General features: G+C 41.2%; 1 protein-coding gene and 1 pseudogene across 3 annotated transcripts in view; one reads left to right on the top strand and one right to left on the bottom strand.

The window, feature by feature from the left end:
- Window positions 1–16,065, top strand: part of PAK1 (p21 (RAC1) activated kinase 1) — a 144,348-nt gene that overhangs the window by 80,718 nt on the left and 47,565 nt on the right. For all 3 annotated transcript variants that reach the window (XM_077867170.1, XM_077867173.1, XM_077867172.1), the window contains 2 exons: window positions 14,558–14,658; window positions 15,183–15,330. In XM_077867170.1, the coding sequence (XP_077723296.1) occupies window positions 14,558–14,658; window positions 15,183–15,330 (249 nt within the window). The remainder of the gene's footprint in view (window positions 1–14,557; window positions 14,659–15,182; window positions 15,331–16,065) is intronic.
- LOC144295542 (GAS2-like protein 1 pseudogene) lies at window positions 4,233–6,422 on the bottom strand (annotated as a pseudogene).

The following is a 16,065-nucleotide window of genomic DNA, read 5'->3' as shown; positions in this document are numbered from 1 at the left end:
CATAGGATTTGGCAATGTCAGCCTCATTTCCCATGCTATCAGAAAGCCAGATGGACTAGGCTGAAGATAGGGTTAAAGTTAGGATGGGTGAGGTTGTAGGCTTCTTTTTCCACTTTGTTTCTTCAAGCTTGTGATCTCTAGTTACATGACATCAGAATGATTCTTTCTTCTCAGCCACAGTTTCTCTGTCTTAGTAGTTAGGAAATCTTACTCTGAAACTTCCTTATGTTAATGATAACTCATGTTTGTAAAGCTCTTTAGCTTATAAAACATGTACATTTTCCTTACTTTAGTTGATCTTCAAATTAGTAATAACAATAATAAAGAATACTAGTAGTAATAACAAATAGTAATTATATAATAATAACCATAAAATAGTAACAACAATAACCCAGTTACTATTTATTGAATGTCTATTAACTACCACACAGAATATTAGGAACTTTGATGTTTGTGAAATATACCAGCCTTTCAGGTAGATACATATTTCACTTAGTAGACTGTAAACTGAGGTTCACAGTGATTAAGTAACTTTCTCAAGGTCATCTAGTTAGGGAATGGCTGAGTTGGGACTGAAGCTCTGATTCCACTGTACAATACTAATACTTAGGCTTAACCAATCAACAACTTGCCCAAGGTTACCAGCTGCATAGTTGTAGTGCATGGAGTCTGAATTTGAATCATTGTCTCTTGACTTCTGGTCTGTGTCCTTTCATTCTTCTAAGACCTCAGACACCATATAGTGTTTGAGGGCTCCCATCCAAGACATAGACTGATACATTTCATGGAACTGATATGGTTATTTCTTTTAACCTACTTTAAAACCAATTTGCATTTAATGACATCAGTCACTGGCATATTCACATAGTTTGCAATATGGGGAAGGCGCAATACATACAAAAGAAGCCATGTTGGAGTTCAAGCCCTTGAAGTTATCACCATTGCCCATCCCTGACTTTGTAACCTTTGGTAAGTTGCTTTACCTTTCTTGGCTTCAGTTCTCTTTTTTTTTTTTTTTAAATTTTTATTTATTTATGATAGTCACAGAGAGAGAGAGAGGCACAGAGACACAGGCAGAGGGAGAAGCAGGCTCCATGCACCGGGAGCCCGACGTGGGACTCGATCCCGGATCTCCAGGATCGCGCCCTGGGCCAAAGGCAGGCGCCAAACCTCTGCGCCACCCAGGGATCCCGGCTTCAGTTCTCTTATCTGTAGTACAGGCACACAAAAATATTTATCTCATAGAATTGCTGAAAGGATTATAAGACTAAAGATGTGAAAAATGTTATGCAAACTGCAGCCTTGTTAAGAATTGGTAGTGATTTTGGTGGCAGTCATGGTTTTCTTTTGAAATTTTTTTTTTCTTTTGAAATTTATGATTAACATTTAAGAGCTGTTAAAAGATTTACAAAATAGCCCTTGACAGGGTTCCTCCAAGATAGAATTAAAGAATGGTTCTGGGGTAGACGACCTTTCTCTTCCTACATATTAGGTTGTATTTCCTGTTGGTTTAGATAGGGCTAATGGGAAGACCAGATTAAGTTATTTTGTGCACTGAGACTAAGCAGACCCAAGAACAGGTTTCCCAAGAAGTTCCCAAGAGTTCTCTGTAACCTGTCAGAAGGAGAATTCTAAGCTCTGGATATGGGCCTGGATTTCTAGAACAAATATATTTGAAACTGAGGCCAAAAAGGTAAGCCTCTTAAAATTACAAATCTCTTAGATACTCTTCATTTCATTCTTACTCTAATCCTCTCCCTTTTCCCTTTTTTCCCCTTTTCTTTCTTTTCCTCTGTTCTCTGATTCACTTACGTAATTGTTGTCAACATGGTTGGAAGCATTGATGTACAGATGATACTAGGAGTTGGGCTTGGCAGCGAACTATGTGTTCAAGATTTTCTAAGGAAGTAATTTATAAAATATTCTGTTTGGTGTTTGGTTCCTATTGCAGTGCTCTCATGTATTTGTTGTGTGACCTTGGACAACTCTCTGAATTTTTCTGGGCTTTCTCATTTTTTAAAATGAAAAAATTGGACTAAATACTCTGTAGGGTCATATGTGGCTCATGAACCAGAGTTCTTGTAGGTTCCTCCACTGCACTTTTACACCTTTATATAGAAAAATGCACATTGCAGAAGTGTACAGTTCAGTGATACATTGACTGCACCTATGTGGCCACTAACATGACAAAAAGAAAGGATATAGCCAGCCTCCTAGAAATTCTCTGCGTTTTCCATTCCAGGCACTAGCAGCTCTCTCCTTATATGAGTTTGTCTTTCTTTTTAACTTGCTGTATGTAGAATCCTACAGCACATATTTTCTTTGCCTTCATTTGATTAATATCATTTATAAGATTTATCTGTTTTTACACATAGCTTAGTTCATTTTCATTGCATAGTTCAGTTCATAGAAATATTTTATTGATGAACATAAGGTTGGTTTCAGCAGTAGACTATTACAAGTAGTGTTCTCTGACCATTCTTTTTTTTTTTTTTTTTTTAAATTTTTATTTATTTATGATAGTCACAGAGAGACAGAGAGAGAGAGGCAGAGACATAGGCAGAGGGAGAAGCAGGCTCCATGCACCGGGAGCCTGATGTGGGATTCGATCCCGGGTCTCCAGGATCGCGCCCTGGGCCAAAGGCAGGCACCAAACCGCTGCGCCACCCAGGGATCCCTTCTCTGACCATTCTTGTGCAAGTCTTTATACATTTGTTTACATGTTTCTGTTGGGTATATACACACAGTGAAATTGCTGGATCATGCAGGTACTTGTGTTAAACTTTGATGGATAATACCAAAAATTCAAACTTCAGGGCAGCCTGGATGGCTCAGCGGTTTAACGCCACCTTCCGCCCAGGGCGTGATCCTGGAGACCCAGGATCGAGTCCCACATCAGGCTCCCTGCATGTAGCCTGCTTCTCCCTCTGCCTGTGTTTCTGCCTCTCTCTCTCTCTGTGTCTCTCATGAATAAATAAAATCTTAAAAAAAACAAAACAGAAACAAAGTTCAGACATATAGCTGTTCAGTTCATATTTCCACCAGCAGTGAATAAGAGTTGTGCTTGCATCACTTTTTGTCACTGCTTAGGATTGTCAGTCTTTAACGAGGTTGAGCAGCTTTTCATATTAATTGGCCATTTGGGTATACTTTTTGTGAAGCGCCTGGTCAAGTTTTTTGTCCATATAAGAATTTTTTTTTATTGATTTGTAGATATCTAGATATAAGCCTTTTGCCAGTTATATAGATTACAAATATCTTCATTTATGCACTTAGTGGTATCTTTGATGTATGCATGACATGATGTCACTGATAGAATTTAATAGAGTTAATTTATTATTTCCTTTCCAGTGCTTTCTGTTCTGTTTTGGAGTCTGTACCAGTTCTAAGTTACGAAGATTTTTTCCCTATTTGAATTTTTTCTGTTTGTATACACAATCCTATTATATGTAAATTGTGATAGTTTTGTTTCTTCCTTTCTAATCCTTCTCCCTATGCTGCTGCTGCTTCTTTCCTAGTGTCATTGGCTAATACCTTCAGGATTACAACAAATAGATGTAATATCCTTATCTTATTTGTAATCTCAGAGGAAAAACTGTCAACATTTTACCATTAAGTATGATGTTGGTTCTAGTGTTTTTGGTAATTAGCTTTTATTAGATTAAGTCAATTCCCTGGTAATCATAGTTTGCTAAGAGGTTTTAATCACAATTGAATATAAAATTGTTTTTTAAAGATTTTATTTATTTATTAATGAGAGACACAGAGAGGAGCAGAGACTTAGGCAGAGGGAGAAGCAGGCTCCATGAAGGAACCCCAGTGTGGGACTCCATCCTGGGACTCCAGGGTCACGCCCTGAGCCAAAGGCAGATGCTCAACTGCTGAGCCACCCAGACATCCCAATTGGATATAAAATTTTAGCAAATGCTTTTTCTAGTTTTCTTTTGGCTAGAAAAATATGTTACTGTCAGGCTCTGCAGGGCCACAAAACCTCAGAGGGTCCTCATTGGCCTCCTCTAAGGCATTCAATAATATTAGTAATTAAACAGTAACGCTCATCACCCAACCGGAATGTACAGAGGTCCCATTGTGCCATGTGGTTCCAAGGGGTCTGGTCCCATGAGGTCTGGTGCACGAGAGGCAGAGGTGGGGGCGCTCCCTGATGCAGAGGTGTTAAGACCACAAAGGAAAAAGAAAAGAAGGAATGGAGGCCTGAGGGCAGCTGGGCTGGTTCACCACATCCAGGAATCCCACTCTGCCCTTGGGCTCACTGAGTGCAGAGCAAGCCAGGATCCAGGCTCTGTAGATTCAGTGAGGGCCCAGTGGCATGGGGATGCATGAGAGTTTTTGGTTTGGCTGTGTCCATCTGGCCCTGTGCCCAGGTCATTAGGAGCTCCAGGCCAGCTGGGGGGCTCCCAGATGCATCTGATGGACCCCTCACACCAGGGCAGGGGCTGCCTTCATTGGAAGAACTGGACAGGGCTAGGCTTTGGGGCCTGGGCAGCCCATTGGCCATCCAGCCACAGTCCCCAGGTTGCCCACACTTGCCACCCAGGACACTGAAGAATGAAGAGGAGGAGTTGGAGGAATAGTACACTGAGTCAGGAGCTGGGTCAGAAGCTGATCCAGTAGGGGTCCTGCCAACAGTGCCTCAAGGGCTTGGGCATTGGCCAGGAATTCCTCTTCCAAGCATTGGGAGCTTGTTTGGAGGTTCTAGCAGGGGAGCGCAGCTACTCGTATACCCTTGACCGAAGAACGGTCCTCCTCTATCGGGGATGGTCGTCCTCTTCGACCGAGCGCGCAGCTTCGGGAGGGACGCACATGGAGCGGTGAGGGAGGAAGGGGACACCCGCCTAGCCAGCCAGATCAGCCGAATCAACCCTGGCGATCAATGGGGTGACAGATGTCGCAGCCAGATCGCCCTCACATCCCTCTTCCAAGCATTGGAACAATTGCTGCTCCTGCTTCAGGTCAAGCTGCAGGGTGGTATAGAAGATACTAGTTGGTGTGGTTCCCAACTCTGGACAGGCTGGAGATGTGGAGAGGCCAGGGGGCTGCAGGGCTGTGAGCCCAGGGAGTCTGGGGGCTGCTCCTGCCTGAGCCCCCACTGACCCTGACCCAGGGCACCCACAAGTGCTGCGCATCTTGGTCGCTGCGCACCAGCAGCACGGCTGCTCCTCACAGCTCTGGCTCCTGGCCCAGCAGGGCTAAGGGCCAACATTTGGGCTTCCCTGCCTCCTGGGGCTCCATGGGGCCACCCCTGATCCAGATGGTCTCAGGACTGGCTGTATGGGGCTGAGGGCCGTCCTGGGGATGCCGGATGCCTGTGGTCAGCCGCCGGCCAGGCTGCTCCCTAGTTCACTGCTGACACCCCTGGGGCTGCTCTGGGCTGAGGAGGCTAAGGAGGTGCTGTCCTCAGAGGAGCGGCAGGAATGAGGATGGGGGTGCAGCTGATCCCAGGCCCTTAGGGAGGTCTCTTATCCTGCCTTTGAGCTGTGTCACCTCTGGTGGGGAGCTCCACCGCTCACCCCCAGGGGCTGGTCTGCCAGTGCAAGGGCTGAGGGTGGGCGACACCTTCTGTGGGAAGAAGGTACGAGCCCTGGGCGGGGGTGGGTGGTGGGCCAAGAAAGAGCAGCAAGGGTCATGCTTACCCAGAAGTGCTCCGGAGTATCCCAGTCGCCACCCATGTACACCCTCACATGGCTCCTCAGCACCCTCACAAAGGTGAGGAGATTGGAGTCTCCCACGGGGTATTTCCCCTCTGAGACTTTGATCATGGGATACTGGTCTGGGCAGGTGCAGTAGCCCAAGATCTCTCTCACCAGCTTGTCAAGGTTGCACAGGTTGCTGGTGTCATGCAGGGCCATGGGCGGGAAACCCTGCTGCAATGGCAGTTTTGGGTGGTATCCTCCTTACCCATGGGTGCATTGGGGGCTGGGGGTGCGGCATGTAGCTCCCACTTAATCTCTTGTTCAAATTGTACAAGGTGCGAAGGGCAAGCAAGCGGAAGCAAACACCATGCCGTGCTGCCTCCACCAGTCACAGCACCACTTTTCTCGTTTTTTTCACAGCATCAGGTTGTCAGTCTCAAACACGAGCACTTCAGACACACCCAGCTCTGTTTGGTACCAGCTGATGAAAATGGCCATGAAAGAGCTGGCAATACACTGTGTATGTGGAAGGCCACACTGTGGGCTGGGCAGGCAGGGACCAAAGCACAGGTGGCCTCAGTGACAGCATTGCATGTTGACACAAGGTGGTGCCCGTGGTCAGCTGCATCAGGAAGACATCACCACCAGTGGGCAGACCCACGCTGGTAGAGCCACTCAGCTAAGTCCTCTTTCTTGGCTTCCGCATAGGCCTCACTTGAGCAGCACACTCTTGGCTGCTGAGCTGATGATGTTCACCGCTGGGTCTACCATACCTGGGACAGCCAAGTCACTGGCTCATCCTGTAGCCTTGGAGAGCATGTGAGGCTGAGTGGGACCAGACTGCCATAGGAGACACTGCCTGAGCCACAGCAATCTGGTCCCCGGCTGAGGCCTCCTCATCTGCCCACCTGCCATCAGCAAATTTTTTTTCTGCATCAAGTTATATACAGCCTTCTTTATTTTAATATAAGTTACATTTAATTTGTTTAAAAAATGAGATCTAATTCACATGCAGTTCACCATGTCAAAGTATATGGTTCAGTGGTTTTTAGTACAGTCAAAAGATTGTACAACCATCACAATGCTCTAATTCCAGTACATTATCACCACCCTAAAAAGAAACTCTGTACTTCACTATATTTCCTTCTTCCCCAAGCCCCTGGCAACCACTGATCTACTTTCTATCTATGGATTTGACTTTTGTGGACATTTAATATAAATGAAATCATATAATATGTAGCCTTTTGTGACTAGCTTCTTTCATTCAGCATAATGCTTTTAAGGTTCATCCATGTTGTAGTATGGATCAAGACTTCATTTCTTTTTACAGCTGAATAGCATTTTGTTGTATTGATGTACATTTTGTTTATCTGCTCATCAGTTGAGGGACATTTGGGTTTCTGATTTTTGGCTGTTTTGAATAATATTGCTATGATGCTATGAACATTCACTTATAAGTTTTTGTGTGGACATAGGTTTTCATCAGATTCCTTTAGACTCATACTTGCTAGTCACCATAAAAAATTTTTCTAGCAGCAGTTGTCCCAGGCAGCCTGATGTTTGTGGCCTTGGGATATGGGCCTAACAGTATCCTGAATTTGCCTTATTTTCTCCATTGTATCTCCTCTTAGTCCCAAGCTTGGAGTACATTTCTAATAAGGGTTTGTTAAATTTGATTGACTTACGAGAAGGTGGAAAGCTGGGACAAAGCACTGTTTTCTGAGCCTTTGTTTAGTCTGTTTAAGTCTGTTTGCCCTCTGGAATGCCCTTCTCCACCTCTGCCTGACCAATTCTTGTTTATCTTTCATGAGTTCTTTTGGGTATTATCTTTTCCAGAAAGGTGATTTTTTTTTTTTTTTTTTTTTTTTTACCTATCTTTATCTGTACCTGAATATGGATCAGTGACCTATGTTACAGATTGAAGACTTGAACTCAGAAGAAGAAAGTGACTTTTTTAGTATCATAAAGTGAATTAATGGCAAAGACAATATTGGATTTATCTTCCTCTGACTTCTGGTCCAGGACAGATTTCTTTTAATTTTCTAACTTCAGTCTTCTCCGCTGTGAAATGGGGATAATCCATACTGTCTGGTTCTTAGAGTTGTTGTAAGGAGCCAGTGAGGCAGTGAATGTGGAAAGGCTTTGTGAAGGGCTATATAAGTGAGGGAGGTGATTGCTACTTCCAGGAAGGGGTTTATGGAGTGCCATGTGGCTCTGTGACTACATGACTCCTCCAGTTCTGTCCTGCTTTCCTGCCTCAGGCACCCTGTTTCCGGCTGGTGGTCCCCAGCCAGTGAATTCTCAGCCTAAATGGCACAGAACTTAGGATAAATCCTGCCAGCTAAAGTTTTTTTTTTAACCTCTGTACTTCCCTCCTCTCTCACTTCACTCAAGCCCTTCCTTTTTTTATAGTCCAGTTCTGGATCTGGATGCACTGGTCTATGTTAAGCAGTTATTTCTGTCAGTAGTTGCTTCCAATCAAATCAGTCAGTAGGGATCAGAAGTTATGACAAAAGATAAAAGTCTTGATCGGGATGAACTGAGTCTTACCTTCATGTGCTTTGTGATGCAGGTGGAGTCAATTTACTTTTGAGGGTCTCTTTCTTCAGGGCGGTAGAATAACAGTCTTTAAAGTTAATTCCTAATATTTTGGGGGCGTTCTTGAATAACCAATTCTGTGTTGAGTCTTCAATGGAAGATTCAGAAGTGTAATGATCATAATTACAAGCCATGATTATGGTCCTCAAGAAGCTTACATTTTAAGTAGAGAGGTAAGTCTTTAAAATAGCAAGGAATCCTACAAGACAGGAAATGACTAAATGCATGGTGGTGTGGCAGACTCAGTGTCTTGGGAATTAACAAAGGGAGGAAAGGTCTGGAAAAGTGAGGCTTGGGCCAGTCTTCAAAAGATGACTGAGAGTTTAACAGGGAGATTGGATTAGAGCATCCCAAAGCAAGGAGAAGGAAAAGTGAGCAAAAACTTAGAGGTGGGAATATGGGAGATACATGCAAAGGTTAAGGGGCAAAGAGTAACCTGTGGAAGCCACTTTCAGCATGACCCTGTATGTTCATGTTCATTAAATAATTTCATTTCCTTGATGCTCTTTTCTCTGGACTACCCATCCTCTGAGCCACTCTTTTTCTGTGTCTCCATTACTGGAGTTTCTTTTGTATTGACATTCCATGGCTATGATGGCATGTTATATTGTAATAACATAAATTAGAAATAATATATACAAAGTTTTAAAGTATAAAAAATCTAAATAAAGTTTAAAGCAAAAATCTAAATAAAACATAAAAATAACATAATTGCTCTTCCCTACAATCTTTTAAGTAACTAGATCAGAGGAAATTTAGGAATAGTAAGTAATTCCAAAGTCCTGCACCGTGTTCCGTGCATTCTAGCTATGAGTAAGACAGATGGACTTATGTCATAAATGACTGCTTAATTTGGGCCCTGGTAAACTCTTGGCCTTCCTTTTCTAAAAGCAGCTGCTTCTGGAAGGGAAATTGCCAAGTGCGTAAATAACTTAAACCCTAGCAGTTGGCATGTAGGCAAATAGTTCTCATAAGACACTAAGGAAAGAAACTTTGGAATCAGACCTGGGCTCAAATCTCACTTATTACTCACTGTGTGAGCTTAAGCAAATTATTTAATGGTTTTAGGGTTTTTGTTTGTTTTTTTAGTCTCCTCATCTGTAAAATGGTAGCAGTAATAATCTATCTCATAGGATTTTAAGAATTAAGGAAAATAATGTGTGTTATGGTATCTTACACATGATAAGTTCTTATTTAATGTTATTTCCTTTCATTATTTTACCAAAGTATGTTTTCTTGACTTAACCTGAAAGTCTTTATGGAAGGTAAAACAGAATGTAATGGGCTTCCACTTTGAAGCCATACCTTTTGAATTTCAGTCATTTCTATAACTGTAGGCAAGCCTGTGCTTCAGTTTCCTAATCTACAAGTAAAAATTGCCTTTCAGGATGGTGGTGATTATATGAGTTGATGTGAATGGAATATCTGTTACAAACTGTGGGTGCCATGTCAGTAAGTAGCTACAGAGCCTTGAGAGTCTTCATCTTTCTGTTTTCATAGACTCATGGACTATAGGACCTGGAAGGGTCCTTAAAATCTAGTCTGTTGTCCATTGTTCAAATGAGAAAACTGGACTGTATGGTATAAGAGGGGCAAAACTGGCCTGGACTGTAGACCTTGTTCCTTCTTCCTCCTCTCCCACCCTCCATCCCCCATTTTGCTGCCTTTCATCAGGATTATCCTTGGTCTGTGGAGGCATCAGGACTTCAGATTTTCTTTTGACCAGTGTATTGAGCTCCCACAGGATAGGGTTTTCATACAGGACTAACAGAGGTGGCTAACCCAGGTGGCTGGGTAACAAAGATTGTGAAAGTTAGGTTAGACCTCATAAAAATGAAACATTTATTCTTGTCCTGGAGGGAATTTAACCTGTCTTTAACAGATTCCTTAGGCCCTTGCCAGATTGAGTTAGGTATTTGGCCATTTATTCCTTTCTTCACTCACTGTCTGAGCATCTGTTTTATGCCAGGTATGTGCTAGCTGTTGGGGATCCATGATGAATTAGACATGGCCCCTGTACTTGGGACTCAGTCTGGTTGGAAGATAAACCCTTAAAATAGGCAATTACTAAAATGGTGCTGTGAGAACAGAGGAGAGGTGAAGGACTACCCAACCTGGAGATCAGGGAGAGCTTCAGAGAAGAGATAACCTTTAAATGAGACCTGAAAAGGGTAAATAAAAGGCCGAGGTAGCAAGGGAAAGGAAAAGACAAGGCAGGATTCATAAGCAAAGGGTGTAGCTTGAGAAAATGTGAAGAGGTATAAAAGAGCCAATTATGTTTGGTGACATAACTGGTTCAGTGTAGTTGGTATAGAGTATATGAAATGTTAGTAGCAGGAGGTTAAGAAGAAGGTACAAGTTTGTAGAGCACAGCTTCTGAAAATTTAAAAGAAAGTAGCAGTTTTAGGTTCACAGCAAAATTGAGTGGAAGGTACATTGGTACCAACTGCCCCCACGTGTGTACAACCTTTCCCACTATTAACATCTTGTACCAGGGTGGGTACATGTGTTACAACTGATGAACCTACATCAACACATCATATTCATTTTATGTCTGTATTTTACATTAGGGTTCATTCTTGGTGTTTGTATACTCTGGGTTTGGACAAATGTATGAGTATATATATCCACAATTATAGTCATACAGAGTAGTTTCACTGCCCTAAAATTCCTCTGTGCTCTGCTTATCCCTCTCTCCCTCCCTCCTAACCTCTGACAACCACGGATCCCTATTTACATAATTTTGCCTTTTCTAGAATATCATATAGTTGGAATCATATTGGATTAAGTCTTTTCAGATTGGTTTCTTTTCCTAGTAATATGTATTTAAGATTCTTCATTATCTTCTCATGGCTTAATAGCTCATTTCTCTTTAGTGCTAAATAATATTCCATTTCCTGGAGGTACCACAGTTTATTTATCCATTCACCTACTGAAAGAAAGATATGTTGGTTGCTTCTGAGTTTTGGCAATTATGAATAAAGCTGCTATAAATATTTGTGTGCAGTTTTTTATGTGAACATGTTTTTAGGTCATTTGGGTAAATACCAAAGAGTATAATTGCTGGATTGTATGGTAAGAGTGTGTTTAGTTTTTTAAGAAACTGCCAACCTGTTTTCCAAAGTGACTATCAGTTTGCATTCCACCAGGAAGGAATAAACATTCTTGTTCCATATTCTTGTCTGCATTTGAATTTTGGCCATTCAAATAGGTATATTGTGGTATTTCATTGTCATTTTAATTTGCAATTCCCTAATGACAAATGCTGTTGCACATCTTTTTTCATCTATTTATCTTCTTTGGTGAATTATCTTTTCAAGTCTTTGCCTGTTTTATTAATCAGATTATCTTATTGTTAAGTTTTAAGAGTTCTCTGTATATTTTGGATAGCAGTCCTTTATCAGATATATCTTTTGTGGGAAGCCCCGGTGGCGCAGCGGTTTGGCGCCGCCTGCAGCCCGGGGTGTGATCCTGGAGACCCTGGATCGGGTCCCACATCGGGCTCCCTGCATGGAGTCTGCTTCTCCCTCTGCCTGTGTCTCTGCCTCTCTCTCTCTCTGGGTCTCTATGAATAAATAAATAAATAAAATCTTAAAAAAAAAGATATATCTTTTGCAAATATTTTCTTTTTACTTGTGGTTTGTCTTCTCATTCTCTTAATTCTTAAACTTTTATATATATGCATGTGAATCATTTGGGATCTCATTAAAATTCAGATTCTGATTCAGTGGGTCTGAGTTGGAGCTTGAGATCCTACATTTCCAATGATCTCCCAAGTTGTGCTGATGCTGCTTTAAATAGCAAGGCTATAGATCACCCTAGCTGCTGTCTTCATTGGAAAGGATCAGAATGCAGGTGACAAGTTACTATTAGAATCATCCAGGCCATAGACAAACAATGCCCTGAAATAGGGTGGTGGCAATGCAAATGGAGAAGTGGATAAATTTGATCACTGTATAGAAGGGGAAATCATTAGTAACCTAGAGACTCAATGGAAGAGAGATAAGGAGAAAGAGGAGTGATCACATAGTCATGAGCAGCAGTAGTCCATAAGAGGCAGAGCAACAGAGTAGGAAGGCCTTGATTAGGGCTGGGAGTCTGAAAACCACAGTTCTGGTTGCAGATCTGCTTCTAACTTGCTCTGTGACCTTGTGCAGGTTACTTAACTTCTTGGAACTCCTGTTTCTTCTTCTCTCAAATAGGCATCATAACCACTGCCCTGCTCATCACACAGTTGTTTTGAGGCTCTAATGAAGTAATGTATGTGAGAGTGTTTTGTAAGCACTAGAGCATGATATGAATGAAGGTGATTATTGTAATTATTATTAAATATAAGTCTGTTATAAAGTCCTATAAGGTATACTGATACTTCTTTTGACCTGTAGGAATATTCAGTCTGGTAGTAAGTCTCAGACAAGTCAACCTGGAAAGGCAGCACAAGTGGATCATATATATGCAATTCTGCTCTTCTTGAACATTGGGGCCTTAACTATGGATTTGGGGGTCTATTTTAGTCCACAGCATATATTTTTTAAAAATTTGTTTTTATTGGAGTATAGTTGACACACATTACATTAGTTTCAGGTGTACAACATAGTGATTCAACAAGTTTATACATTATGCTATGTTCACCACAAGTATAGCTGCCCTCTGTCACCATATGGCACTATTACAGTATCATAGATTGTATTCCTTATGCTTCTTCCCTAGAATTGATGGAGGAAGAGCCTTTGCTGGAGAAATAAGGAGGGTTTCTACAGATGTTTAAAATCTGGGCTGTGTAGGTTCCTATCTAAGAAGAAAGATTATCTGGCTGAGCCTTGGAAGGTATTCAAGCCTGTTTCAGTGGGGTTGTATTTGCAAATGCCTGCTAAGGTGTAGCCTGATACCAAAACCTTGAAACTCCTTTTAATTGGAAGAGGGTTATATTTACCAGACCTTCTATAACTAAGAACCACAAACTAGGCTGCTTAAACAACAGAAATTATTGTTTTAGTTCTGGAGGCTAGAATTCCAAGATCAAGTTGTCTGTAGGGTTGTTTCCTTCTGAGGGCTGTTAAGAAAAATCTGTTTCATGCCTCTCCCTTAGCTTCTGGTAGTTTGCTGGCAATCTTTGGTGCTTCTAAACTTGAAAAAGCATTACTCTGACATTGTTCTTCATCTTCATATGGTATTCTTGTGTGTTTCTGTCTCCAAATTTCTTATTTTTGTAAGGATATCAGTCTTAACTGGATTAGGGATCCACCCTGCTTCAGTATGACCTAACATAATTTAAATCTGCAATGACCCTATTTCCAAATAAGGTCACATTCTGAGCTACTTGGAGTTAGGACATATGAATTTGGGGAACATAATTGAATCCCCAACAAGGGTACTTTTATGGTACAGTTACTTAAATGTTGCAGCTTTTTCTGCTAGGTCAGCAGGATCTCAGTGAATATCTATTTTATGTAAGACCCAATGGGAGAGGGATGACTACAAGTATTTGGTCTTTTTTTTTTTTTTTTTTTTTTTTTTTTTTTTTTTTTTAAGTATTTGGTCTTAATGATCCTTTAAGCTCCTAGCCTGAGAAGGCAGTAGAGTTTAGTGGTTTTGAGCTCAGGCTCTGGCCAGACTGCCTGGGTTTGTGTCTGGATACTGCCAATTACTAACCACGTGATCTTGAGCAAGTAACCTAATCTCCGTACTTCAGTTTCTTTACCTGCAAAATAAGGAGGATAGTTATCTGATAGGGTTGCCAGGAGTCTAAAGTGAATTCATACATATAAAGAACTAGAAACATTGTCTGGTAAACATCTGATAAAATATTAGTAGTTTTTATTGGTAAAATAGCACCTAGATCTAAAATTCTCTAAATTTAGAGAACATTAAAACCAGTCCATAATCAAATGTGAAACCAGTAGGATGCAGGCCGCAGGAGCTCATACAATATAGGATGTCAAAGTTGGAAGCATCTTTAGAGGCCATTTACCTGAGCCTTCTCTTTTAATAGATGGGGAAAACCAGGGTTCAGAAAAAGGAAATGACTTGCCCTGGAGTCAAATGGCTCGTTAGTGGTAGAGCCAGGACTTTAAAATCTGAGAAATATTCTTTCTTTCCCTCCCTTACTTTAGTTCAACAAAAAAATTAAGTTCTTTAATCATGCTTTGAGCACCTGTTTCGATCTAAGTCTGGCATTTGGTTCTGTCAATACTTATGTGAAATAGACAGCCTTTAGCCTTTAAAGGAGCCCACAGCTCAACAAAGAGTTAAATAAGCCAAGAAATATAATAATGTTTTTCATTTTCTTTTCTCTCTTTCTCTTGCAGCAAATAAAAAGAAGGAGAAGGAACGGCCAGAGATTTCTCTTCCTTCAGATTTTGAGCACACAATTCATGTTGGTTTTGATGCTGTCACAGGGGAGTTTACAGTAAGTCCTGGGTCACACAAAGGCCTTTGGTCTTTGAGAGTTCTGACTATGCTAGATTCATTAAAAAAAAAATTTTTTTTAGATTCATTTTTTTTTTTCCTTAGTATTCCTGACTCCGGTCTTTGCCTGAGACCCTCGTTACTATCTTCTTATATTCATGAGAGAGACATATTCTTTACCTCCAGAATTGTACCAGAGAAGCCTTTGGGTCTCCATGCCTTAACTAGACCTCTGTTAAATGACTCTTTGGCAGTTGGGTTTGTGCTGGACACCGATAACATAAAAACAAATCATACATAGATCCTGTTCTAAAGGAGGAATAGGCTACTGAAAGAGCAAACACCTCAAGAAATGACTAATACAATGAGGTAGGAAGTATTTAAAAAAAAGCTTGTATAGAGCTCTGACGGTATAGAGAGTAAGAATGACTAAACCTGTCTTTAACTGCCAGCAGGTTATGAGAGTTTCCTTCAGGATCTCCTCTGACTATTCCTTCCTGATAACATTGTATGCCTCTCTTATAGGGGATGCCAGAGCAGTGGGCTCGCTTGCTTCAAACATCAAATATCACAAAGTCAGAGCAGAAGAAAAACCCACAGGCTGTTCTGGATGTATTGGAATTTTATAACTCAAAGAAGACTTCTAACAGCCAGAAGTACATGAGCTTTACAGGTATGGGGATTGAATCCAGAGCAGTCTAGCGGGGGAAAAAAGGGGTTTTCACCTGGGTAAAAAAGCTCCACATGCCTGTTAGTATGAGGTAAGGGAAGAAAGTATTAGAAAGAGCAGAGATAATACTTTAACTAAAATAAAATTCTGGATTTGAGAGCCCAAATGATGGATTTTTGCATCAAACTTGAGAGTCTTTACTCTGAAATTGCACATTTTTTTTTAAAGATTTTGTTTATTTATTCATGAGAGACAGAGAGAGAGAGAGAGAGAGAGAGAGAGGCAGAGACACAGGCAGAGAAAGAAGCAGGCTCCATGCAGGGAGCCTGATGTGGGATCTATCCCGGGTCTCCATCTCCAGGATCATACCCTGGGCCGAAATGAGGCGCTAAACCGCTGAGCCACCAGGGATCCCCAGAAATTGCACATTTTTAAAAAGTAACATGACACATACATATTGAGTCTCAAAATGGGAATGATAATTCCTGTCTCAAGAGGTTGTAGTGAAGAATAAATGAGCTCATCGATATGAAGGTTCTTTACAGTTTGTAAAACAGCACCATGGAAATTGAACTATCATTATCATTATTAATTTTAATATCATTAAGTTATTTAATAACACATTTAATGTGTATCTTTTAGGTAGGCAGGCCCAATTTCTTCTTCAATGAGTTAATTTTTATCAATCAAATGTAAAACAGGCTACTAATAATAAATGGACTTTAGATATACCTTGTC

Source organism: Canis aureus, chromosome 23 (genome assembly GCF_053574225.1).
Source record: "Canis aureus isolate CA01 chromosome 23, VMU_Caureus_v.1.0, whole genome shotgun sequence".
NCBI lineage: Eukaryota > Metazoa > Chordata > Mammalia > Carnivora > Canidae > Canis > Canis aureus.
The sequence above is the reverse complement of the archived record's forward strand: the minus strand, read 5'-3'. Positions and strand labels throughout refer to the sequence as shown.